Source organism: Eleutherodactylus coqui, chromosome 2 (genome assembly GCF_035609145.1).
Source record: "Eleutherodactylus coqui strain aEleCoq1 chromosome 2, aEleCoq1.hap1, whole genome shotgun sequence".
NCBI classification, from domain to species: Eukaryota; Metazoa; Chordata; class Amphibia; order Anura; family Eleutherodactylidae; genus Eleutherodactylus; species Eleutherodactylus coqui.
The window spans coordinates 16600689-16626167 of record NC_089838.1 but is presented as its reverse complement, the minus strand read 5'-3'; the positions used below and the strand labels follow the sequence as shown (position 1 = coordinate 16626167).

Genomic DNA, 25479 nt, shown 5'->3' with positions numbered 1-25479 from the left:
AAGCATTTTAACATACTTTATTTGTGATCTAAACTTAAAAGATTGGAACAGACGTGGGATCACTCTCCTGTCTGATCTCCTAGAGGGGGAAAAACCACGACCTTTCTCAAGCATACAATCTCAGTACAACTTGCCCGACGCGGAGGCTTTATCCCATTTAAGGATCCTGTCGTTTATCAACCGTTTACGTTCAGAGACATACTCTTTACCAAACGATCTGGAGACTCTGTTCCACAAATGTGCCACCTCATCAACTTCCATGACAAGAGTATTCTACGATATCATTGCAGGCAACATGAACAGTATAAAAAAAGTCCACCTACTAAATTGGGAGCGCGACCTCGGGAAAAAATTTGAAACCACACAATGGCTGAAAGCTTTTGAAAGCGCAAACAAATCAACTATCTCAGCCGGACTACTTCAGACGCACTACAAAGTGTTGTCAAGATGGTATTACACTCCTATCAAGTTAGCCAAATGTTTCCCAGACACGAGCAGGGAATGTTGGAGAAACTGTGGAGCTGAAGGCTCTCTATACCATATCTTCTGGAGCTGTCCCTCGATTCAAAATTACTGGCGAGAAGTCTTCGACACCATTCGACTTATCACTGGAAACAGACTTGTCAGAACCCCACAACTAGCCCTCCTTCTCTTGGAAAGCGACTCTCTTCCAACAGACAAAAGAATTTGGACATGCCACTTTCTTCTTGCAGCCAAAAGCCTTATCGCAAAGAGATGGAAAACGACCTCGTCACCAACTCTGAAAGAGCTACTAGATATTATATCCGACCACCATTGCTTCGAGAAAATATATGCTCAAAACAATAATTCTCTACCAAAATTTAATCGTGTATGGGAACCTTGGCAGCAATTCAAGTTAAAATGTTAATTATAGTTTTAATTTTACTCTACATACATAACTAAAGCAATAATTTACCTACATTCAATACCAGCAGCAAGAAAATGTAACTTTGAAAGTATTGCAATTTGTCAACTGACCCCTTTTGTTAGTATTACATGCAATGCTTTACATATAGACATGTTAATCTGTATACTATAAACCATTCTTGCATGTATGTATACTTTAAGAAAATGTTTAATAAAAAATATTAAAAAAAAGAAAAAGAAACGATTGGGATTGCACTGAATGTGTATCATATATAAATTACAGGCACACATGATCGATTGAAATGTATAATTAATGCATGAACACACATTTGTGTAGCTAGACAGACACACTGATTCATAGGTAATTACCTGCCTTTACAGTTCAGTACTTCATAGGTCCACATAATTAGCAGTGATGAATAGTGTATGGATTGGATAATGATGAATTAATCGTAAATAAATAACTAAACAAATTAATTAAATTGATAAAATTACAAATAGGTCGATGGCTTAATACATGAAGTGAATAAATTAAAGTATGAATGAAAGAAATTGTAGTGAGGATTGGTGATGGATTTCTTCTAGTAAAGCTTTGTCAAGGCAAATCACAATGAGCGCAGGGACCAATAAGAGGCCGCTCTCAGCTGTCATTCAATAGCTGAGAGCTGCCTCTGATTGGTCCCAGCACTCAGCCAATCAGAGACAGCACTCACTCACCCATTCATGAATTCATGAAAGGATGAGTGCTGCCTCTGATTGGCTGAGCGCAGGGACCAATCAGAGGCAGCTCTCAGCTTTCATTCAATAGGTGAGAGCTACCTCTGATTGGTCACAGTGCTCAGCCAATCAGAGGTAGCCCATTCAGCAGGTGGGGATTTTAAATCCCCGTCTGCTGAATATTCCTCAGAGCAGTGCAGGAGAAGAGCCAGTTGGACGCAGCTGAGCCCCGGCAGCTGAAGAAAGGTGAGTATGTTTTTTTTTATTTTTATCACCTTTTTTCATGTTTTTCAGTGAAGGGCTTATATTTAAAGCTCTTCCCTGAAAAACAATTACAGGATGCTAGCAGCTGGATCCCCTACTGTCGCTGTCATCTGTGACACCTGTGGTAGGGAATTCTTTATTTCCTCTAGGGATGAACAATTCCTTTGCTGCATCTGTCACAGATGTGGCAGGTTTTTTTTTTCTTTTTTTTCTACACTGAAATTCTTGTTTTTCAGGGAAGAGCTTATATGTAAAGCTCTTCTCTGAAAAACAATTCAGGGGTGCCGGCAGACCATTGTCTTCAATGGAGCCGCCGGCAGCAGCCCCGGCTCCATTGAAGAGAATGCGTGCATTTTTTTTTCTTTTTACACTAAAATTCTTGTTTTTTAGGGAAGAGCTTATATGTAAAGCTCTTCCCTAAAAAACAATTCAGGGGTGCTGGCAGACCATTGCCTTCAATGGAGCTGCCGGTAGGAAGACAATGCACGGACCGGCATTCACGCGTGTTTTTGTACGTACATGGATGCGCACTTATATACGCATCTATGTACGCACAAAAACACACAATAGTGGGCTACAAAGTGTCATATCAGGAACACAGGGGAAGAGTTGTCTGTCACAATGTTTGCACTCTGCTTGTCAGTATAGGCACTCTTGCCAGTCTACGGCTACGCAGCACCATACATAGCAAGTTGAGAAGCACACCATTCTAGCATATCTTTTTTCACCCTGCCATGCTGTGTTAGCTGTGTGAGTAACAAAAGATTTGTTCTTCTCCACTGGCCAGAACATCAGGCGCTTTGGACTGCATGGGGCATAGAGGGGTCATTGTTTCTCAGAGGTGTACTACTACTTTGCAGTAGTATAGACTGTCCCTATATTGCTTTAAAAGGTCACAAAATCGCGCTTGCTATATGAGCCATTATGGGCAGAAAATAAGCATTTTCTTGTAGTGGCACTATGAGGGGATTATAAGCATATAAATTATAAATGTATGGAGGCTCTACTACTTTTTGGGGCACAAAAGAGGGCACTAGTGATTTATAGGGCAAAAAGGCAGGCACCATTACTATAGGGAGGCATTGAACAACATTGGGGGTGGTGGCAGGATGGGGAGACTGTGTAGTGGCAAATGTAGTGGTATGGAATATTGTGTACAGTTTTGGGCACATATCAGAGCCTGAGCGGGTACAAAGGAGGGCAACTAAAGTAATAAATGGAATGGGTGGGCTAAAATACTCAGAGAGGTTATCAAAATTGGGATTATTTAGTTTAGAAAAAGATGGCTGATGGGCGACCTAATAACCATGTATAGATATATCAGCAGATAAGACAAACATCTCTCACAGGATCTATTTGTACCCAGGACTGTGACAATGACAAGGGTGAATCCTCTACGGGCAAAGGAAAGAATGTTTCTACACCGACATAAAAGGGGGATCTTTACTTTAAGAGCAGTGAGCCTATGGAACTCTCTGTCTGAGGACGTGGGGATGGCAAATTCGATAGAAGAGATTAAGAGGGGTCTGGAGGCCTTTCTTGAGTTATACAATATTATATGTTAAAGTCATTATTAAAGGGGTTGTCTCGAGGAAGCAGTGAATTTTTTTTTTTGCCCAGTCCCCCTAATTAAGCATACATTACTAAGCCCCCCTGTAAATGACTTTTCTAGCTGGTTTGTACTTACAGTTCCAGCGTTTCAGCAACTTATAAAAAGTTTCCCCAAGATGGCCGCCGGCTCTTTTCCCGTCGCTTGCTGTAGCCCGACGTGCGCGCTCCAGAGACGCTACCAGCTGTGTCTCCCGGACAACCAGACGCCCCGCAGCTGCCGACCGGACCCCGGGATTGAACGCGGCCGACCAGTCACCCACCGCCAGGCAGCAGGTAACCGGCGCTAGCCCCCGGCTTCCCCGCGCTAGCCCCGGCTTCCCCACGCTAGCCCCCGGCTTCCCCGCGCTAGCCCCGGCTCCCCAGCGGTAGGCCCCGGGGCCCAGCGGTAGGCTCCGGGGCCCAGCGGTAGGCCCCGGGGCCCAGCGGTAGGCTCCGGGGCCCAGCGGTAGGCTCCGGGGCCCAGTGGTAGGCTCCGGGGCCACAGCGGCAGTTAGTCACGCGTCACCCCCGTCAGTCCGTCACCCATCACTTACCCGGGCGGCTGGGCTGGGCGGCTCTGCTGGGCTGCTGGGCTGGGCTCCTCGGCTGGGCGGCTCCAGTTTCTGCACCTTCCTCTAACAGAGGATGGTAGCAGAATGGCCGCTCCAGCGCGCTCCCGAGAAGATATAGCTCGTCTGCGCATGCGCAGAAGAGCTGTAGCGGCGAGCACACTGAAGCGGCTCGTGCTCAGAGCAGAAGACCGGACTGCGCAAGCGCGTCTAAAAAAGCAAGCCGCCAGCGAATTTAGACGGAACCATGGAGACGAGGACGCTAGCAACGGAGCAGGTAAGTGAATAACTTCTGTATGGCTCATAATTAATGCACGATGTATATTACAAAGTGCATTAATATGGCCATACAGAAGTGTATAACCCCACTTGATTTCGCGAGACAACCCCTTTAACTTCATCAACTTAATCAAGGGTTGTTGATCCAGGGCTTATTCCGAATGCCAGATTGGAGTCAGGAAGAAAATTTTTCTCTCAAATTGTAAAAATTAGCTTCTCACTCATTGGGGTTTTTGCCTTCCTCTGGATCAACATTAGTGATAATAGGCTGAACTGGATGGACATATGTGTTTTTTCAGCCTTACATACTATGTTACCTAATGCACTGTGTGTACCCATCTTATAGCTCCTTGAGAAGCTGATTCTCCAAAAGCTGAATAGGCTGTGGGTCACAGGAAAACCAGACTTGCCCCAGGAAGGAAAGATAGGCCCTACTGCCAACTTACCCATCACTCCATAACAATTCATCCCAGAACAGTATAACTAAAAGTCCTAAGCAGTCTCTGGTTAAACCACACTTCCTGGATACTTTGTATCTCAATCAGCTTCTCCTGGATGAGATATACTTCCTGGGTGTAATACAGCATTCTGTGGGAAACACAGTGTCCCTCCAGTGCTCTCCCTTTCACTATGGCACAATATTTAAAATTATTATTATTACTACTAAGAGGATAGTAGCAGGTAAAAGTGCAGAAAACTGCATCATTGAGAAGGGGACACAAGGCAAGACCAAAGTTCTCTGTGAATTCACTAAATATAGGAGGCAGTGCCAATAGGTGGCAGCACTACACCTTACAATAGCCCAACTGCTGATTGACTGTGATGTGTAATGTATCAATCCAGTGTAGACTGAACACTTCAAGCTATGGAAATCTTGCATGTGCATGCATACACACTTTCCTCCAATGCAAACTTCAGGCACTGTCAGCTGCTGGTGGCCACAGCTTTTAAACAAACATTGTCATATGCTCGTTATACCCGGATCCCTAACTCCTGAATGCTTCCTGTGTATTGCTGTAAAATTAATCATTGAACTAAAGTACTTACATTGAGTTCGGCTTTAGATTCAGCCAGCCGCTCATGATCAGCACAGTCAATGAGGTAAACAATGCCATTTACTGCAGGGAGGTACTCTTTCCACAATCTTCGTACTAAATTAAAAAAAATATATATATGAAGGTGAGTACTTGAAGAGAATCTGAAATATGAACAGATCTCTTCCTCTCTCGCACCCACAAGAAAAAAAAGTGATCTGACCATCCAGTGTGAACCCTTTCCAATCCAATTTTGCTGCTGCCCGCACATACCCCAGTTCTTATTTATTTTGGGTGGGAAAATGCATTGTGGATTCCTTGAAATTAATCAATAGTCACACATAAAAGTTAACGGTCATGATGATTAGCAATTTTTTTTAAATTAACCCTTTCCAATCCTGTGTCTGACCTCATCCAACATTAAGATTTTTCTGCATGGCATCGATGTCGGACAAGGTCCAACATATGTTTGTAACAGTATGTTACATCACTCCAATGTGGGATGCTGCTCTGCATATGTGTCGGACCTTGCCCGACATCAGAGATATGCTGTGAAATCTTATTGCTGGATGAGGTCAGAAACTGGATATGAAAATTAATATACTTCAGTTAATTATTATTAATGCAGAAGTTATTCCACCCATGATGTGATACAATATTATATAGGGATTTTGTTGTTGACTTCATCCTTTTCAAAGCCAGCTCTGAAATTGTAAAACATGTTTGTACTAGCATTGTAGGATTCTCTAGTTTCCCTAAAAGACTAGGGAAAGGGATTTGTATAGCCAACTTATTCCGCAGTGCTTTCAGGTAATTTATTTATTACCCCCGACCAAGCTGGGTACTGAGGTATCAACCTCAGAAGGATGGAAGGCTGAGTCAACCTTGAACCAGCTACCTGAACCAAACGGGGATTGAACTTGCAACCTTCAATGCAGTCTGCTGCCTTAACACTCTGGCACACACTACTGCAAAGCAAATCTCTGGAACTGCTATTACAAAAGCTTAGACAAAATAGCTGCCTCCATCATCATGTGAATAGAATAAAATAATGGTGGGACTGCTGCCATAGCATCTATAGGGCCTCTATAGGGCCCATGGTCTCAGGGAAACCCAGGCCACCTGTCCTGGCACACTATGGAGATCTCAGATCGGTTCCGGTCAATGCAGAACCTACAATGGGCCCGCGGTCTCAGGAGGTCTGGCACACAATCTCTGGTTAGTATAAATTCATGTGCTACCCAAATGGAAGAAAGAGTAGAGCTAAGGCTTCTTTCACATGAGGGCATATCCGCCAGTGTTTTCACGGTCAGCCGATATGCTCTGTGATCTGATGCATTGGATTCCAATGCATCAGATCACATGGGCGTATTGGTGAGATGTAAAAACACCCGGCCAAGCAAATATAGCGTCGGGCGTTTTTACGTCGGACCAAAACATAGTTCTGGAACTATGTTTTGGCCGGAATACGTTCAGCCGCTGCACGGGATCCTATGGAAGCCCATGGCAGCGACCATTCAGTGTATTTTTTATGTTGATATTAGATTCATATTCTGTTTTAAAGCCAACATTTTTTATTTTTCGGATGAGACTCCCACTCAGATGAAAGTAACGCTCTTTGACTTTAGCACATAAAAAAGGCAATTGTAACGGCAGTCATACAAGCCTCCTCAAAATCAACTTAAACCTTTTGAGATGCCAGATTTTGGAGTCAATAGCTTAATTATTCCGAACATTCTCTTAAAGATATTCATGTCCCTTCTTAGTAATAAAATGTACAAACATGGCGGATAAAAATTACCCACCGTGGCGTGCTACGCGTATAGCTGTTAAAACACATTGGGCACTTTATCAAAGGTGCCATCCCCATAGATGGAATCTTTGCTCATTTCAAGTATAAGATCTCTGTCACATAAAACCAGAATTCTGTTTGGATCCTCCTTTCCTAAATCATGAAGTATTAGTTGACTTTTATTTTCAGGAATGTTAAAATTTATAGTTTTTGAGTTAGGCAAATTACCAACTACTCTATGATGGAGAAGACGTCTCACAAAAGATGATTGTCTTGTCATAATGGCCACTACATCATTGCTCAACACAGACAACACCTTTGCTACTGTGTTTCCTCAAAAATAAGACATTGTCTTATATTAATTTTTGCCCCAAAAGAAGCACAGTGTCTTATTTTTGGGGGTGTCTTATACTCACCTAGCCAGTGGATTCCTTGTCCCTCACATTGGTTTGCAGCGCTGTGTCCTCCGCGCTAACAGAACTCTCTTCCCTGTTACTAGGAAGAGAGTGCTGTCAGCACAGAGGGCACAGCAGCCTGCCGCAGTGCTGGGGACCGATTCGAGAGACCGGGATGCCGCCAGCTAGGTGAGTATGCTTGTTTTTTTTGTTTTTTTTTATTCTAGTGTAGCTTGGGCTTATTTTGGGGGGAGGGCTTATATTTCAAGCCCCTCCCACCCCAATCCCATTCCAAAAATCAGGGTAGGTCTTAATATCCAAGAACCACGGTATCACGTTGAGAGGAGCAGTACTGACTGCTCTCATGTTCTTCCTCATTTTGCTTCTGGCAACATTTGGTACTGCTTTTTGAGCGTAGGAGTCATGACAATGTTCTATTAATTTTTGAACTTTGTTGCATCTTTTCTTTTGATTAGGCTACGTTCACACAGGCAAGCGCAATATTGGGCCATGATATCGGGTATTTTACCTGCGGATGCGAGGTGTTTTTCATGCAAAAATGCCTTGCACCACTTCAGTGAAATTGCGATCCTCCGGCGCTCGCTTCATGCCTATTGGAGGATTGGCAAGTGTTTCACATTGATTTCAATGGCTAAGGAGAAGACCCGGCTGGGCGCGCCTTTTACACATTTTAGGGATGATTTTCAGGGAAGCGCTTTTATTTAAAGCCCTTCCACGAAAATCAATGCAGGGCTTGCCGGCAGCCCATGGCTTTCAATGGAGCTAGCTGTAGTGCCGGCTCCATTGTATTCAATGGGAGAATATCAAGCTCTTCTGCCACAGCTGTGACAGCTGTGGCAGAAGATCGCAGTCTTCACTGTATATTCTCAACGGGGTCGGCGCTGCTGCTGCCGGCCCCATTGAGCACAAGGTGAAACCCCTGGATGCGGCACTAGGTGAAACCCCTGAATGTGGGGTTTCACGTTCAAAAAATACCGATGCTGCAGTTACCAGCGTTTTTAAAAGCAGTGTCCTATAATTTTTGCGCAGAAGTTTTTGCGTGTGTAAAATTCGCACATGTAACCATTGTCATTGGAAAACATTGGTCCCATATAGTGCTTTTTTTTTTTTTAACACGCGGATAATCGGACTTTAAAACGCCCGTGTGACTGAGCCCTTAAGAAGAAACGATATCCTTACCGACCACAGATAACACACAGATACCTCCCTACCCAAGTAAAGATAATGTAGTTAATGTCACCTTCTGTTCCATGTAACACCATAGATAACATAGTGATACCCCGGTGAGTAAAGGCCCATTTACACGTAACAATTCATTCAAATTAACAAATTTGAGTGATAATCATTCAGCGTGAATCCAAAAAAAAGAAGTTCACTTGTCATTCGCGGTTGTTTAAGCTGACTTGTCAGTCAGCTTAAGAAACCTCGTTAGCACACACGGGCTTCTTATCCTGTGTAAATGCCATAGGAGGCATGGGAGGTTGTTACATCCTCTCGGCGCACTAAAACGCCACTTCTCAGAACAGACGCAAGCACGTCTATTTAAAACCGCAAATACACTTATACAGTATTTGCAAGGACCATCAGACGTCTGGAGGCCACACCTGCCCAGGGATAGGAAGAAACCTGCGGGCCGCCTGCACCTGTGTGGTCACCGTACTCCACACAACACAATGCATGCACCCCAGAACGCAAGGAGGGGATGGACAGCAGGTGTCCAGACCATCTTCAGGGGAGAAGAGAGGGACACTACAGACAAGCATGCAAACACACTAGCTCTGAGTGGGATTAACAGTCAAGAACTAAAATGACCAGCAATCTCTCCCAAGAGTTTGCTGGTTTTTATCTGCTGCAGAACAGGGGGTTTAGCTGATGGAGAATACCACACCCAGCCAGCTCAATTAACCCGTACCTGTGAAGGTGTGCACAAGGAAGCCTGTAGAACCACAGGTCCCAGATGCACAACCTTAAGCCCTCATGCCGACAGCCGTGACGGACTCCGCTAGCAGAATATTGCAGCAGAGTCCACCACGGCGCCCCCAAAAGTCTCATACTCACCTCCCGGATCCACTGCATTATTCACTTCCCTCGAGCTGCATGCGCAGTACATTGCATGACGTGCTGGCAGTGCGGGATGATGTGGCCAGTGGTGGGTGGGAACACGTATTCACGCGATATTTCCGCTGTGTGGAAGCTGACCGCACGTATTCCCGCGGCACTTAAAGCATGCCGCGGTTTCTTTCACTCTGCAGAATTCCGCGGTGGAATTCTGCAGCGTGATTATTGAACTATTACGTTTGATAGAACCTAATAGCTGTGGCATAACGCCGCAGATTTCCGCCGTATGAAAGGCGGCAGAAATCCGTCCGTGCGCATTAGCCCTAACAGAGGTAAAGCACTGAGTGAGAAGCAGACGTGAAGCCCACAAGCCAGGGGCAAGTCAGGTCCACGTTATTCGAGTCGAGCTTTTCGTAAAATTCGAGAGCTCTACTCGAGTAACAAACCCCATTGACTACAATGGGAGACTCGAGCATTTTTGCATGTGGGACGCCGGGTGCCGAGCTTTTTGTTTTCTTCCTCTCTCTCTCTCTCCTGCCTGCCAGACAAAAAAATTGCCATTGACGCGCACTGCGTCACGGTGGGGAGGGGCCAAAACAGGCACGTCACAGTGGGGTGGGGCCAAAAAGTGGGGCGGGGTCGAACACGGCTTGATGCTCGTTCGAGTAATGAGCACCATCGAGTACGCTAATACTTGAGCGAGCATCAAGCTCGGCAGTGTATGTTCGCTCGACTCTACTGACCACACATAATGTAGTAAATGTTCCCTGCAGTCTCATGTAAATCAGGGGCAAGTAGGAGCAGTAAGTGGTGAGACCAGATTATATCTATTTATTGATGATAATGATAGACTGGTACAAACATGTGTTTGTAAAGAATAGATCCTCATACTTTTTTGCACTAACTTAACCCAAAATAACAATCTGATCGCATACCATGTGAACATCTTGGCCTTGCACCTCAAATATCATAGATCGATAACTTTGTGGTGTTGCAATAATGCAAAAACGTCTGAGCAGTTGTTCTGTCTGAGCAATTTTCTGTGTGGGCATTTTTCTTTGTGGGCAACTCTCCACTTAGGAAACTTTTCGCAGGCCCAAATTTCCATGTGATACATTTTCCTGTGGGCATCCATGACTGTGGGCTTTTTTTCTTTGGCTGTTTTTCCTTTGGGCATTTTTCATGGAACCAACTTTCATGGATCATGCTGATTGATGTGCATGGCTTAAAAGAAGGTGGGGAGACCCTTCATTGCACATATCCCAACTAGTGGAACCTATACTTTCAAGATTTTCATACAATACATGTGCATAGTTTCTAATCGTATCACAAATTACGATGCACTGCTGGATCCATCCCACTATGAACACCAACGGAGCTCAATGGAAAATAGTGGCACTAAAATTAAATATTTTTAAACAATCAAGTGCTCATTTAAAAAAACTCACTCAACCCATTGGAAAATCCCAAAACTTGTTTTTATGGTGTTCATTAAGGGGCTTAAGGCTACACCAACTCATTCACAGTAAACAGCAGCCTAGTCTAAGTGAAGCACGGGAGTCCTGTGCCAGCAGGAACAGAGTCTAATGACACCTAGGCTTCTGCTCCAATGGCAAAGTTCAGAGGTCTGATCCTTTAGATGGTGCAGTCACTAGCAACAGCAGCATCTAAATGGTTTTAGAGGGAGCTCCCGCTTTCACACAACAGCCCTCTGAGATGCAATTGTAGAGTGTTGATTGGTTGCCATAGCAATCGAAGGTCTATAAATGGCCTCTGGGCTTGCCATGGACTGAAGCCTGCTAGGCATTGTCTGAGACAGTGTATAATAGACTACCAATTTCTAAAGTACTGTGGAATATGTTGGCGCTATATAAATAAAGATTATTACTATATTAAACTACAGTATGTAAGTAGTGCAGTGTATTATGTAATCAGCTTTTTTAAAAATTGCATTTTTGACTTCCCTTGCGGGACAAAAAAAGTTCCATATTTTTTCCCACAAAATATTTTTTAATTGAGAAAATTAGAAGAAAATAAAACAATTCTGCATAATAGGTATTGCGACATTCAGAATGTCTCAAATTATAAAAATGTTATTTATCCGACATACTGAACTACATTTAACAAAATGTCAGAGAACATTTTCCCGTCTCTTTCATTCTAATACCTTGGTGGCTATAAGATATTTATTACAACACTGGTTGCAGGCCTCAATGCCTGATGATCAGAGTAGTATTTTAACTTAAGAAACTATTAATTTTGAAAAGACTGGAAACAGAGTGTAATAAAGACAAACTCACTACTGCTTTCTTTCAAAAATGGCAGAGGTCTTATACAGATGAGGAAGTCAACTGATGACACTCTTTATGATGACACAATGGTATCCACTAATGGTATGAGGGGCACTTTAGATGGATTAAACATTGGATGATGGTCACACAGTGCTGGATTCTGAGACCTATGCTACTGTCTAGATGAGCCATGTAAATATTGCTGAGGAATAATATATGCTAAGGGGCCCATTTCTAACACTAATGTTATATTTTTTGTAAGGGAGGATCTCCCACTGCATTGTGTTATGTTGTTTCAATGAGCAAAATAAAACTACAATATGTTACAAAAATGCCAAAAGGTGGCTACAAAGGTTGCATATACCCCAAAATGGTACAAATGAAAACTACAACTCATCCTGCTACGAACAAGCCCTGTATACAATCCTATTGATGGGAAAATAATACAATAATCAGAATTAGTAATAATAAGTAATTGTACTGAACTGTAGAAAAAGGTTAATATCTCTACTAAATCACACGAATGCCGTAAAAACGAAAAAATACTCATGAAGGTCTGTCCCTAAAAATGCCCATTTTAGCATGACTCATGTCCTGAGGCAGGAATAGGTTATTACTAGAGATGAGCGAGCGTACTCGGAAAAGCACTACTCGCTCGAGTAATTTGCTTTATCCGAGTATTGCTGTGCTCGTCCCTGAAGATTCGGGTGCCGGCACGGAGCGGGGAGCTGCAGGGGAGAGCGGGGAGGAACGGAGGGGAGATCTTTCTCTCCCTCTCTCCCGCCCGCTCTCCCCTGCTCCCCGCTGCGACTCACCTGTCAGCCGCAGCGGCACCCGAATCTTCAGACCCGAGCACAGCGATACTCGGATAAAGCACATTACTCGAGCGAGTAGTGCTTTTCCGAATACGATCGCTCATCTCTAGTTATTACAAATCCTTCAAAATCTCACATACATGCTATCACCTGTTAGTTCTTCAATATGTGGAGTAAGGCTGGGTGTCCATCTTTTAGTGCAGGTACTGATTATACACATAGGTACATGGTTAGAATGCCATTTAGCCACACTATAGAGCAATGGGGCACTTTACCTACCATGCTACTGACAGGTTCTCTTTAACCCCTTAACGCCACAGGACATAAGGCTACGTCATGGCAGGGTGGTACTTAAGTGAACATGACGTAACCTTACATCATGTGGCTCTCACAAGCCTTAAGAGATCCCGCGACATCCAGCAGCAGGAGCTGGCTGTTACTGATAGCCGTCCTCCCACCGCAGCGACCCATCACCCCCTGTTGTTAACCCGTTACACGCTGGGATCTATGTAGATCTATGTATCGTGCTCCTTCTGTGACGTCATTGGATCCCCCCGATGTAATCGGGGAGGGACGTTGGGTTGCCATGGCAACAGGATGCCAGCTACAAGCGTCTTGCTTTGCCATTGCCTATGATCGCTATAACAAGTGATAAGGCATTGCAGGACAGACGTCCTGCAATGCCTTACCATAACGATCATAGCTGCTATGGATCAGATCCCCTTCAGGGACCTAAACAGTGTAAAAAAAAAACCAAAAGAAATAGAGTAAAAAGAAAAAAATGTGTCTTTGAATGTAACTATTAGAGATGAGCGAACATACTCTGTAAGGCCGATTTCGCAATCGAGCACTGCGATTTTCGAGTACTTCAGTACTCGGGTGAAAAGATTCGGGGGTCGCTGGGGGGCGGGGCATGGCGTGGTGGAGCGGGGGGTAGCAGAGCGGAACAGGTGGGAGCTCTCTCTCTCTCCCTCTCCCCCCCACTCCCCTCTGCAACCCCCCGCTCACCCACAGCACCCCCGAGTACTTATCACCCGAGTAGTGAAGTACTCGCGGTGCTCGATTGCGAAATCGGCCTTACCGAGTACGTTCGCTCATCTCTAGTAACTATGCAAAATAATTATACTTTCCAAAAGAAAAGAGTTTTTTTTGTACAAAAGTGAAAAAAAACAAAAAAACTATTATGTTTTTGGTATCGTTGTAATCATACCAACCAACTGAAAAAATCTACTGCCAGTTATGCTCTTTGATTGACGTTGTTAAAAAATAAATAAAAAACAATGGCAGAATAGATGTGTTTTCTCTCCCTGATGCATGATGAGATATGAAATGTCAAACTCCACGCATATTCAATAACTCACCTTGAGCATGTCCTCCTAGATCATATGTAGTGAATGTCATTCCGGCAATTGTTAATTCTTCTGATGCTAAAAAGAAGCCAAGACATATTTATCAAATTCCAAACACCTTTCTTAGCAATAACTGCACATTCTCATCTGAATTATCAACTCAATTAAAAAAATTCTCATACTGTATCTGACCTTCATTAAACCAGTTTACCTTCATTGGTTTTTATTGAGATAACTAAGCCATTTCACATAATTATTATTACTAGAGATGAGCGAGTATACTTGCTAAAGGCAATTGCTCGAGCGAGCATTGCCCTTAGCGAGTACCTGCCCGCTCGAGGCAAAAGGCTCGGGTGCCTGCGGCGGGCAGGGAGCTGTGGGGGAGAGCGGGGTGGAATGGAGGGGAGATCTCTCTCTCCCTCTCTCCCCCCCCGCTCCCTCCTGCTGACTGCCGCTACTCACCGCTCCCCCGCGCCGGCACCCGAACCTTTCGTCTCGAGCAGGCAGGTACTCGCTAAGGGCAATGCTCGCCTGAGCAATTGCCTTTATCGAGTATACTCGCTCATCTCTAATTATTACGTATACAACTGTTACATGTATGTTAGAAATTTTGTTTCTGGTGTCCTTCGACAGCTCTTTGGTCTTCACTAGGGATGAGCGAGTATACTCGCTAAGGCACTACTCGCTCGAGTAATGTGCTTTAGACGAGTATCTCCCTGCTCGTCCCTAAAGATTCGGGAGCCGCCGCAGCTGACAGGTGAGTTGCGGCGGGGAGCGGGGCAGAGCTGGCGGGGAGAGGGAGAGAGAGATCTCCCCTCCATTCCTCCCTCCTCTCCAGCGCAGCTCCCCTCCCCGCGGCGGCACCCGAATCTTTCGGGACGAGCAGGGAGATACTCGGCTAAGGCACATTACTCGAGCGAGTAGTGCCTTAGCGAGTATACTCGCTCATCCCTAGTCTTCACCATAGTGGAGTTTGGAGTGTTACTGCTTGAGGTTGTGGACAGGCGTCTTTTATACTGATAACAAGTTCAAACAGGTGCCATTATTACAGGTAATGAGTGGAGGACAGAGGAGCCTCTTAAAGAAGAAGTTACAGGTCTGTGAGACCCAGAAATCTTGCTTGTTTGTAGGTGACCAAATACTTATTTTCCACCATAATTTGCAAAAAAATTCGCTAAAAATCAGACAATGTGATTCTCTGGATGTGTTTTCTCATGTTGTCTCTCATAGTTGAGGTCTACCTATGATGTCAATTACAGGCCTCTTTCATCTTTTTAAGTGGGAGAACTTGTACAATTGGTATCTGACCAATACTTTTTCCCCCACTGTATTTTATACAGAAAAATGCATGACACAAATATAACAAAGTTCAAACTTAGCTGGAAAAAATTTATGCAAAATTGAAAACAATGTGAGGACACGATTAGTGGCACCTGCTATTCAGTTTGAAACAAGGGGCGAAATCATGCTAACCCATGATTAATTAGAAATTATATTTACCTGCCCCCACCTTTTCGGTGCTCAAATGACTTTAAGTAGCCTATAAATGGTAGCCTTGATGCTTAAAATGTTATTACCAAGCACGAGCAGTCTAAAGGGTACATGACTCTCCAAAGACCTTTGCATCCTGGTTTCAACAGTTTGAAATGTTATCAAGAAGGCTGTGACTCATGAAACAAACAAGAATCTTTCAGGATGTGGGAGAAAGAGAAAAAATGAAGAGAAATCTCTGTGAAAGTTGATTTGAAATATGGCAAAGAAACCACCTACAACCTCCAAAGAACTTCAAGCTGAGCTGCAGACATCTGGAGTGATGGCTTCACTCATACTACACATTGCACACTGAACAGAAGAGGCTCCTACAGGCAATGACCACAGAGGTCCACATTATTTAATCCCTAATGCCACAGGACACATTGTACTTATCACAACAGGACGTAAACTTACATCCTGTGTTTAAAGTGTCTCCGCGGTGGCAATCGTGACAACACTAGTGATGGCTGCTAAAGTGTTATCGGTGGTTTGAGAGAGAGAACTGAAGAGAGAATTGTGTCCAAAAAAGAAAAGAATATAGCGATCTGGGTTAGTATAGGTAATGTAGGTGTAGTGTTAGTGTAGATAGTGTATTGTGATCAGTACATTGGTGTAGTTAGTAAAGTGTGATCAGTGTGTCAGCGTAGTATTAGCTTAGTCGGTGTATTTAGTGTAGTGTTTGATCCTGTCGGTGGAAAAAAAAAAAAAAAAACCCAAAAATTTACTACTGGGTTCCCGACCCAGTTCCAATGTGAGGCAATCCCATTATCCTGTGGTTACCCACTCAATACATTTTTTTATTGTGCTTTTTTGGATGCAAAATAAATTTATATACTGTATCTATGGTATGGTCTGCAGGAGGTTTACTATGGAGGAAGCTTACACAATAATCAGTTAGACCCAGCTAGTGATGATGACCCCACTTTTCTAGCATTATCCTCTTCATCGTCAAGCAAATCTGAACACACTGTACCCCTGAGAAGGCATCCAAGGACTGCCACTTCAGACGACCCAAATGCATCTGATTCTAAGACCCTCAGATTCCTGACTTTACTGGGAACTCAGAAATACAATTTTATACAGCAGGATTCAGAGGGATGGACTTTTTAAAGTTTTTTGAATGGTATTATTGCCCACATTGTTACCCAGACTAATTTATATGCCAAGAATATTATCCGAAAAAACCCCAACTCTAGTCTTGCTAAACCCCAAAAATGGAAATCTGTCGATGCATCAGAAATTTCTAAATTTGGGGGCATTGTATTATGTATGGGGCTATTAATAGAGATGAGCGAACCTACTCGGCCACGCCCCTTTTTCACCCGAGCACCGCAATTTTCGAGTACTTTCGTACTCGGGCAAAAAGATTCAGGGGGCGCCGTGGGTGAGTGGGGGTTGTAGCGGGGAGTGGGGGGGAGAGGGAGAGAGAGAGGGCTCCCCCCTGTTCCCCGCTGCTACCCCCTGCTCCGCCACGCCTCCCCCCGCCCCCCGGCGCCCCCCGAATCTTTTCACCCAAGTACGGAAGTACTCGAAAATCGCGGTGCTCGATCGAGTGATTACTCGAAACGAGTAGGTTCGCTCATCTCTAGCTATTAAAGAAGCTAAGCATTAGGGCCTACTGGAGCATGGATATTTTATACCACATCCCAATGTTCTGCATGGCTTTTTGAAGTGATCATAAAATTTCTGCATTAAACTGACAATACGCAGTGCTCACCCACCAATGACCCCCAATTATGATTGCTTACTTAAAATTAGGCTGGTAATAGAGCATTTTAACCCCTTCCCGCCCCATGACATAAGGGTACGTCATGGGAGCGGGGTACTTCCCGCAAAATGACATTCCCTTACGTCATGGGGATAGCGCGAGATCATAGCAGATCTCACGCTATCCCGCAGCGGGAGCCGGCTGTCACTAGTAGCTGGCGTCCCGCTGCAATAGCAGGGGGCATCGGAGATGCGCCCCCCTCTAGCTGTTAACCCCTTCCCTGCCACGATCTAAGTAGATCGCAATAACATCGCAAGAGCCTTGCTGGTTGCTATGGCAACAGGATGCTAGATACCAGTGATACCGTGCTGATTGGTCAAGCTTCAACAATAAGTGCTATGCATCTATACTGCACAAGCCTAACACTGATTGGCTGAGGCTTGGCCAATCGGTTCTATGCTTTATTTCTGCACTGTCTCCCAGCTCACCAGCTTCTAATAGAGGCTGTGGCTAATATTGATTTAATGATTCTGATGAAGGTAAGAATTATGCCTCTGCAAAATGGCAATTAATAGCTTACCCCTAATTAGAATCCTAATGTAGACCATGAAAAAGAACTATGAGTCATAAACTTTATTACAAAAGGAACAATTTTAAAGTGACAAAACAATCTAAAATGACTAAAAAGTTATCAAGATTTACAGTGAATTCAGTTTACATATAAGGAATATCATTTGCCCTATTAGAAGTTAGAGACATGTTTTAATACTCACTTGACTTAAGTGTAGGAGCACTCTGGCCCATTCGTCCAACTTTAAGCATCTGTAATAAAGTGGTTTTGCCAGCATTGTCCAACCCTACAAAAATTAATTTTCCCTTTTTCTTGTATAGACCTGCAAAATAAAATGTATGTCAACAAATACATGTTGCACATGCTTAATACATAGGAAAAATGTATTTGTTGATGTATTTGGTACATGTTACTCCAGGCAACATTTCTCCAAGACTAGTCTTTAAAATGCTGATCTTAGATAAAAGTTCCTGAATGTGTCACGTTTTTGGTATTTCACATTTAGGTATGTTAGTTTAGCAATTATTAAAAAATATTGTTGCTATAATGCTTTAGCAAAATAAGGCCACTCCCACACAGGTGACAGTAAAAACACTGCGTTTGGTAAGGCCCAATGGCCATGGGCAAATTTGATTTGTGGAATCTGTGCATGGCACCCGTGTGGGAGATCTGCAAATCAAGCCACCCATAGAGATGCATGAGCATCCGCAAATGGATTAAAAAATGCCGATTTGATTAGCGGACCTTTTGGTCAGGCAAACAAATCGCAGCATGCTCTATTTTTGTGCAGATTCCGCACGGACTGCCTCCATTGAAGTCAATGGAAGCCTTCCGATCTGCAGCATACCTGCAGCTGACACAGCGGATGTGCCGCGGATCCACAGGAAAGCAGGAGATTTAAAAAAAAAAAAACAGCTGTCCTGCGTATATCAGACAACGAGCCGTGAAGACCATACGCAGTACAGCGAACCAGGAAGTGAAGGAATTCGCACGGATGCCGCTGCTGGGGAAATGCAGGTAAGCAGAGCTCACTGGCCGCGGGCATGAGTGGATTCTGCGCGGGATTCCCACTCTGCAGAAACTGCAAGGCAAGTGTCAGAAAAGCTAAAGCTATTAATGAATTGAGACTTGCAAGAGAGGCCGAAAGCAATAAAAAAGGATTTTGTGGGTATGTCAAAAGCAAAGGAGAAGTCAAAGATGCTACAGGATATTTACAAGAAGAAAATTGTGAATTGGTTAAAAATGATGTTGAGAAGACTGAACTTTTAAATTCCTATTTTGTATTTGTTTTCTCTCAGAAAGTAAATGCAACATTAACTGATCTTCCCCTTGGTACTGAAAAAAATGAAAGACTATCTATAAGCAGAGAGATGGTAATGAAACACTTTGCTAACTTAAATGAACTTAAGTCTCCATGTCCAGATAAATGACATGCTAGAACAAAGCAGCAGGGGTAAAACACTCTGAGGTAAAGCACTCTCGATAATCTTTGAAAAACCCTGAAGAACAGGAGAAGTCCCAGAAGATTGGAAAGGGGCAAATGTTATTTCTCTCTTCATAAAAGGGAAGAAGATTGACCCAGGAAACTACAGGCCTGTGAGCCTTACTTCTGTTTTAGGAAAGATCTTTGAACAAATTATGAAACAGCATGTATGTAAGTGCTTGGATGAGACTGAAGTAATTAACCAGAGTCAGCATTTGTAACAAACAAGTCATCCTAGATAAATCTGATTTCCTTTTATGACAGTATCACCGACTCGGTTGATCAAGAAAATGTAGTAGATATAGGAAATCTTCACTTTAGTAAAGTATTTGACAAAGTATCTCATACTATACTTATTGAAAAAATGATCAAATATGGGATTGACAAGGCAACAGTTAAGTGGATTCACAACTGGCTAAGTGATTGTACTTGGAGAATGATCATAAATGGCTGCACATCCAATTGGAGGAATGTCTCAAGTGGGGTACCACAAAGCTCTGTCCTGGACCTCATGGTGTTGAACATTTTTATAAATGATCTAGTTGAGGGAATTGAAGGGAAACTGATCAAGTTTGCCAATGACAAAAATCTAGGAGGGATAGCTAACACTAGAGAAGAGAAAAAAAGCACATACGAAGTGAAAGGAATTTAACTAAGGAGCACATGTGAAAAAGACTTGAGTATACTAACAGATACTAATTGGGTATACTCTACTATACTTGGGTATACTAATCGATCACAGACTGAACATGAGTCAACAGTGTGATGCAGCAGAAAAAAAGACAAACACAATTCTGTGATGTGTTAAGAGAAGCATAGAGTCTAGATAATGTGAGGTAATTATCCCCATCTACTCTAGCCAGACCTCCTCTGGAATACTGTGTCCAGTTCTGTGCACCCTTATTTTAAAAAGATATCAACAAACTGGAGCAAGTTCAAAGAAGAATTACCAGGATGGTGAGCGGTCTGCAAACCATGTACTATGTGGAACAGTTGAAGGATCTTGGAATGTTTATCTTGCAGAAAAGAAGGTTGAGAGGAAATTTAATAGCTGTCTACAAATATCTGAAGGATTGTCACTGGAGATGAGTGAGCACACTCGTCCGAGCTTGATGCTTGTTCGAGTATTAGGGTGCTCTAGATGCTCGTTACTCGGAACGAATACCACGCGGTACCCGAGTCAATTGCATTTCCCTTGCCTGCACATTTAGCGCCATCTTCTAGACAATAAACATGCGGGGAAGGCATTACCACTTCCTGCTGTGACGTGCCAACCCTATGCCCACCAACAGCAGTGAGTGGCTGGGCCGATCAGGTGACCGCCAAGTACTTAAAGTGGTTCCACCCGCGGCTTGCCTCATGCTGGCAGTGACTAGGAAAAGTGCTGATGCTTATACAGGGATAGTGTTAGCGTAGGATCCTGTCTTCAAAAGCCCCAACGTTCCTTCTTAGGGCTACTCCTCATCCTGTGCATTACTGTTATGGCTGGCTGGGAGCAGTAGTGCACCATTATTTTATTTTTTTTAAGCATCTAGGCCTTTGCAGGCAATTACACCTATACTGTTGTGTGTGTGCAGTGCATTAGGCAGAGTTGAGGGAAAGAGCTGCTTATATAGGGATAGTGTTAGAGTAGGATCCTGTCTTCAAGAACCCTAACAGTCCTTCTTAGGGCTACATCTGACCGTGTGCATTATAGTTGTGGCTGGCTGGGAGCAATAGTGCGCCATTTTTTTTAAGCATCTAGGCCTTTGCAGGCCATTACACCTATACTGTTGTGTGTGTGCAGTGCATTAGGCAGAGTTGAGGGAAAGAGCTGCTTATATAGGGATAGTGTTAGAGTAGGATCCTGTCTTCAAGAACCCTAACAGTCCTTCTTAGGGCTACATCTGACCGTATGCATTATAGTTGTGGCTGGCTGGGAGCAGTAGTGCACCAGTTTGTTTTTTTTAAACATCTATCCCTCTGCAGAGCATTACAGCTATAGCAGCTCACTCTCATCGCTAAATAGTACGCAAATATTTCCTGGCCCACTGCAGAACAGCATTTCACAGATACCATTCTATGTGTTGAATGAAGTTGCCACAATTATCAGCACAATCCACTGGCTGTATAGCTTTTTTTGCCCCTGTGCAGACCGTCGCACAATAGCCTTTCCTTGGGTGCGGTGAAGTTGCAGCAGTTATTAGCACTGTCCACTAGCTGTATAGTTTTCTGCACCTGGGCAGAGCGTCTCACAATACCCTTTTTTTGGGTGCAGTGAAGTTTTTTTGTTTTTTTTTATATATATCTCTCTGCAGAGCATTACAGCTCTCAGTCTGCAATGCATTAGGCATTGAGTTAAGGGAAAGAGCTGCTTATATAGGGAAAGTGTTTGAGTAGGATCCTGTCTTCAAGAAACCCAACGATCCTTCTTAGGGCTACTCCTCATCGTGTGCATTATAGTTGTGGCTGGCTTGGAGCAGTAGTGCATCAATTTTTTTTTAAGCATCTCGGGCTGTGCAGGCTATTTCAGCTATAGCGTTCACAGTCTGCAGTGCATTAGGCAGAGTTTAGGGAGAGAACTGCCTATATAGGGAAAGTTTTACAGGACTCCTGATCCTCTGTGCAAGAACCCCAACGGTTCTTTTTAGGTCAACTTCTCACCGTGTGCATTATAGTTATGGCTGGCTGGGAGCAGTAGTGCATCATTTTTTTTATTACGCATCTAAACCTGTTCCCAGACTTTCACTTATGGCATTCTCAGTCTGCAGTGCATAACTTGAGGTCTCACCGTGAAACAGTACTCTAATATTTTCTAGGCCACTGCAAAGTATTTCAGCTCTGCCACTGTCTCACAATACCCTTTCCTGGAGGGGGGTTGAGATAGCAGCAGTTACCAGCACTATCCACTGGCTTTAGCGTCTTCTCCCACTCCATACAGCCTCTGTTATATACAAGTCTCTGTGAGCGGTAAATTACCCCTAGGTATCAGTGCAAGACTGCGGGTTCATTTTTTCAAGTCACAGCATAGAGCCTCCGCTATCTACAAGACTCTGTGTGTGATTAATTAGCCACAGTTGTCAGCGCTGTCCAGTGGGGTAATTTATTTGGGCCCTGCTCTATCCTTAATTCGCCATGATGAGGAGTAGGGGTAAGGGTCAAGGACGTGGAGACGGTCGCGGGCGCCCAAGTGAGGGTGTGGACACAGGCTGAGTTCCTGGGCGGGGTGAATCACAGACAGCTGCTGAGGGATTAGGTGAGAGGCAAGTTTCTGGGCTACCCAGCTTCATATCACAATTTGCGGGCAGGTCCTGTCGTGGATGGCAGAAAACGCGTCCAGCAATGTATCGACCACCCAGTCTTCAACACATTCCACTACTCCAGGCCTAGGTACTGCAACTCTGAATCCTCTGGCTGCTCCTTCTTCCTCCCAGCCTCCTCACTCCATGAAAATGACATATTCTGAGCAGGCAGACTCCCAGGAACTGTTCTTGGGTCCCTGCCCTGAGTGGGAAAAAAAACGGTTCCTCTCTCACCTGAGGAGTTTGTCGTGACTTATGCCCAACCTTTGGAAAGCTCCCGGAGTCCGGGTAATGAGACTGCGGACTTCCAGCAACTGTCTCAAGAGCTTTTTGTGGATGAGGATGATGAGACAGAGTTGTCTGTCAGTGAGATAGTAGTAAGGGCAGTAAGTCCGAGGGAGGAGCGCACAGAGGATTCGGAGAAAGAGCTGCTGGATGATGAGGTTACTGACCCCACCTGGTTTGCTAAGCCTACTGAGGACAGGGCTTCAGAGGGGGAGGCAAGTGCAGAAGCAGGACAGGTTGGGAGAGGCATTAGAGTGGCCAGGGGTAGAGGCAGGGGCAGAGCGAAGAATCCCCCAACTGTTTCCCAAAGCACCACCTCACAATAAGCCTTCGTGCAGAGAGCTAGGTGTTCAAAGGTGTGGATGTTTTTGAGGGAGAGCGCGGACGACCGACGAACTATGCTGTGCAACCTGTGTTGCACCAAGATCCAGAGGGGATCCACCACTACAAGTCTCACTACCACCAGCATACGCAGGCATATGATGGCCAAGCACCCCATAAGGTGGGACGAAGGCCATTCACTGCCTCCAGGTCACACCACTTCATCTTCCCCTGTGCCACAACCTGCCACACAGATCCAATCCCCCTCACAGGACGCAGGAACGAGCACCTCCCGGCCTGCACCCACACTCTCACCTCCACGGTTCTCCACTCCATCCAGCAATGTCTCTCAGCGCAACGTTCAGCTGTTGCTAACACAAGCGTTGGAGCGAAAGCGGAAATACGCCGCCATCCACCCGCATGCACAAGCTTTAAACATGCACATTGCCAAATTAATCAGACTGCAGATGCTGCCGTACAGGCTTGTGAAAACGGAGGCTTTCAAAAACATGATGGTGGCGGTCCCGCTCTACTTGGTCCCCAGTCGCCACTATTTTTCCCGGTGTACCATCCCCGCCCTACACCAGCACGTCTCCCGCAACATAAATCGTGCCCTCACCAACGCGGTTACTAAGAAGGTCCACTCAACCACGGACACGTGGACAAGTACTGGTGGGCAGGGCCACTATATCTCCCTGACGGCACATTGGGTGAACTTGGTGGAGGCTGGGACTGAGTAAGAGCCTGGGACTGCTCACGTCCTACCCACACCCAGAATAGCGGGTCCTACCTTGGTGCTGAAATATGCGGCGTTTTATGCCACCTCCTCCAAACCCTCCCCCTCCTCCTCCTCCACCACCTCTACCTCTCAATTAAGAAGTGTAAGCACGTCGCCAGCAGTCGGTAGCGCGTGGCAGCACAGCGGTGGGCAAGCGTCAGCAAGCCGTGCTGAAACTAATCAGCTTAGGTGACAAGAGGCACATGGCCCCCATGCTGCTGCAGGATCTGACAGAGCAGACTGACCTCTGGCTTTCTCCGCTGAGCCTTCAACCGGGCATGGTCGTGTGTGACAACAGCCGTAACCTGGTGGCGGCTCTGCAGCTCGGCAGCCTCACACACGTGCCAAGCCTGGCCCACATTTTTAATCTAGTGGTTCAGCGGTTTCTGAAAAACTATCCCCACTTGTCTGACCTGCTCGTCAAGGTGCGCCGTGTCTGCGCACATTTTTGCAAGTCCACCACGGACGCTGCCACCCTAAGGACCCTGCAACGTCGGTTTCAGCTGCCAGAGCACCGACTGCTGTGCAACGTGCCCACATGCTGGAATTCTACGCTGCACATGTTGGCGATGCTGTACGAGCAGCGTAGAGCAATAGTGGAATACCAGCTGCAACATGGGCTGCGGAGTAGTAGTCAGCCTCAGCAATTCTTTACTGAGGACAGACATCTGCCAGGTCCTCGGAAACTTTGAGGAGTCTACCCAAATGGTGAGCGGTGATCCGGCCATCATTAGCGTTACCATCCAGCTGCTTTGCCTGCTGAGAAGTTTGCTGCTAAGCATAAAGGCTGACGTTTTGCGGTTGGAACAGGAGAAAGTGGATTAAAGTATGTCGCTTGATAGCCAGACCACCCTCATGTCTGTATCTCAGCGCATTTTGGAAGAGGAGGAGGAGGAGGAGGAGAAGGGGGGAAGAGACTGCTGGCCACACTGCAGAGGGTACCCATGCTGCTTCCCTCTCATCTGTTCATCGTGTATGGGCTGAGGAGGAAGAATAGGAAGATCATGAAAATCATCCTCCTAGTGAGGACAGTGATGTGTTGCGTACTGGGACCCCGGCAAACATGGCTGACTTCATGTTAGGCTGCCTTTCCCGTGACCCTAACTTTAGACTCATTCTGGCCAACACGGATTACTGGGTGTACACCCTTCTTGACCCACGGTATAATGAGAACCTTTCCACTCTCATTCCCGAAGAGGAAAGGGGTACAAGAGTGATGCAATACCACAGGGCCCTGGTGGAAAAAATGATGCTAAACTTCCCATCTGACAGTACTAGTGGCAGAAGATGCAGTTCCGAGGGTCAAGTAACAGGGGAGGTGCGGGGATCAGGCAGCATGTACAGCGCAGCCAGGGGAACACTCTTCAAGGCCTTTGACAGTTTTATGGCTCCCCAGAAAGACTGTGTCACCACTCCCAAGTCAAGGCTGAGTCAGAGGAAGCACTGTAAAATGATGG

General features: G+C 45.0%; 1 protein-coding gene across 2 annotated transcripts in view; it reads right to left on the bottom strand.

Moving 5' to 3' along the window:
• Nucleotides 1-25479, bottom strand: part of LOC136610206 (small COPII coat GTPase SAR1A-like) — a 57141-nt gene that overhangs the window by 17130 nt on the left and 14532 nt on the right. For both annotated transcript variants that reach the window (XM_066589449.1, XM_066589448.1), the window contains exons 3-5: nucleotides 18077-18196; nucleotides 14075-14140; nucleotides 5355-5458 (exon numbers count right to left, since the gene is read on the bottom strand). In XM_066589449.1, coding sequence (XP_066445546.1) covers nucleotides 5355-5458; nucleotides 14075-14140; nucleotides 18077-18196 — 290 coding nt within the window. The remainder of the gene's footprint in view (nucleotides 1-5354; nucleotides 5459-14074; nucleotides 14141-18076; nucleotides 18197-25479) is intronic.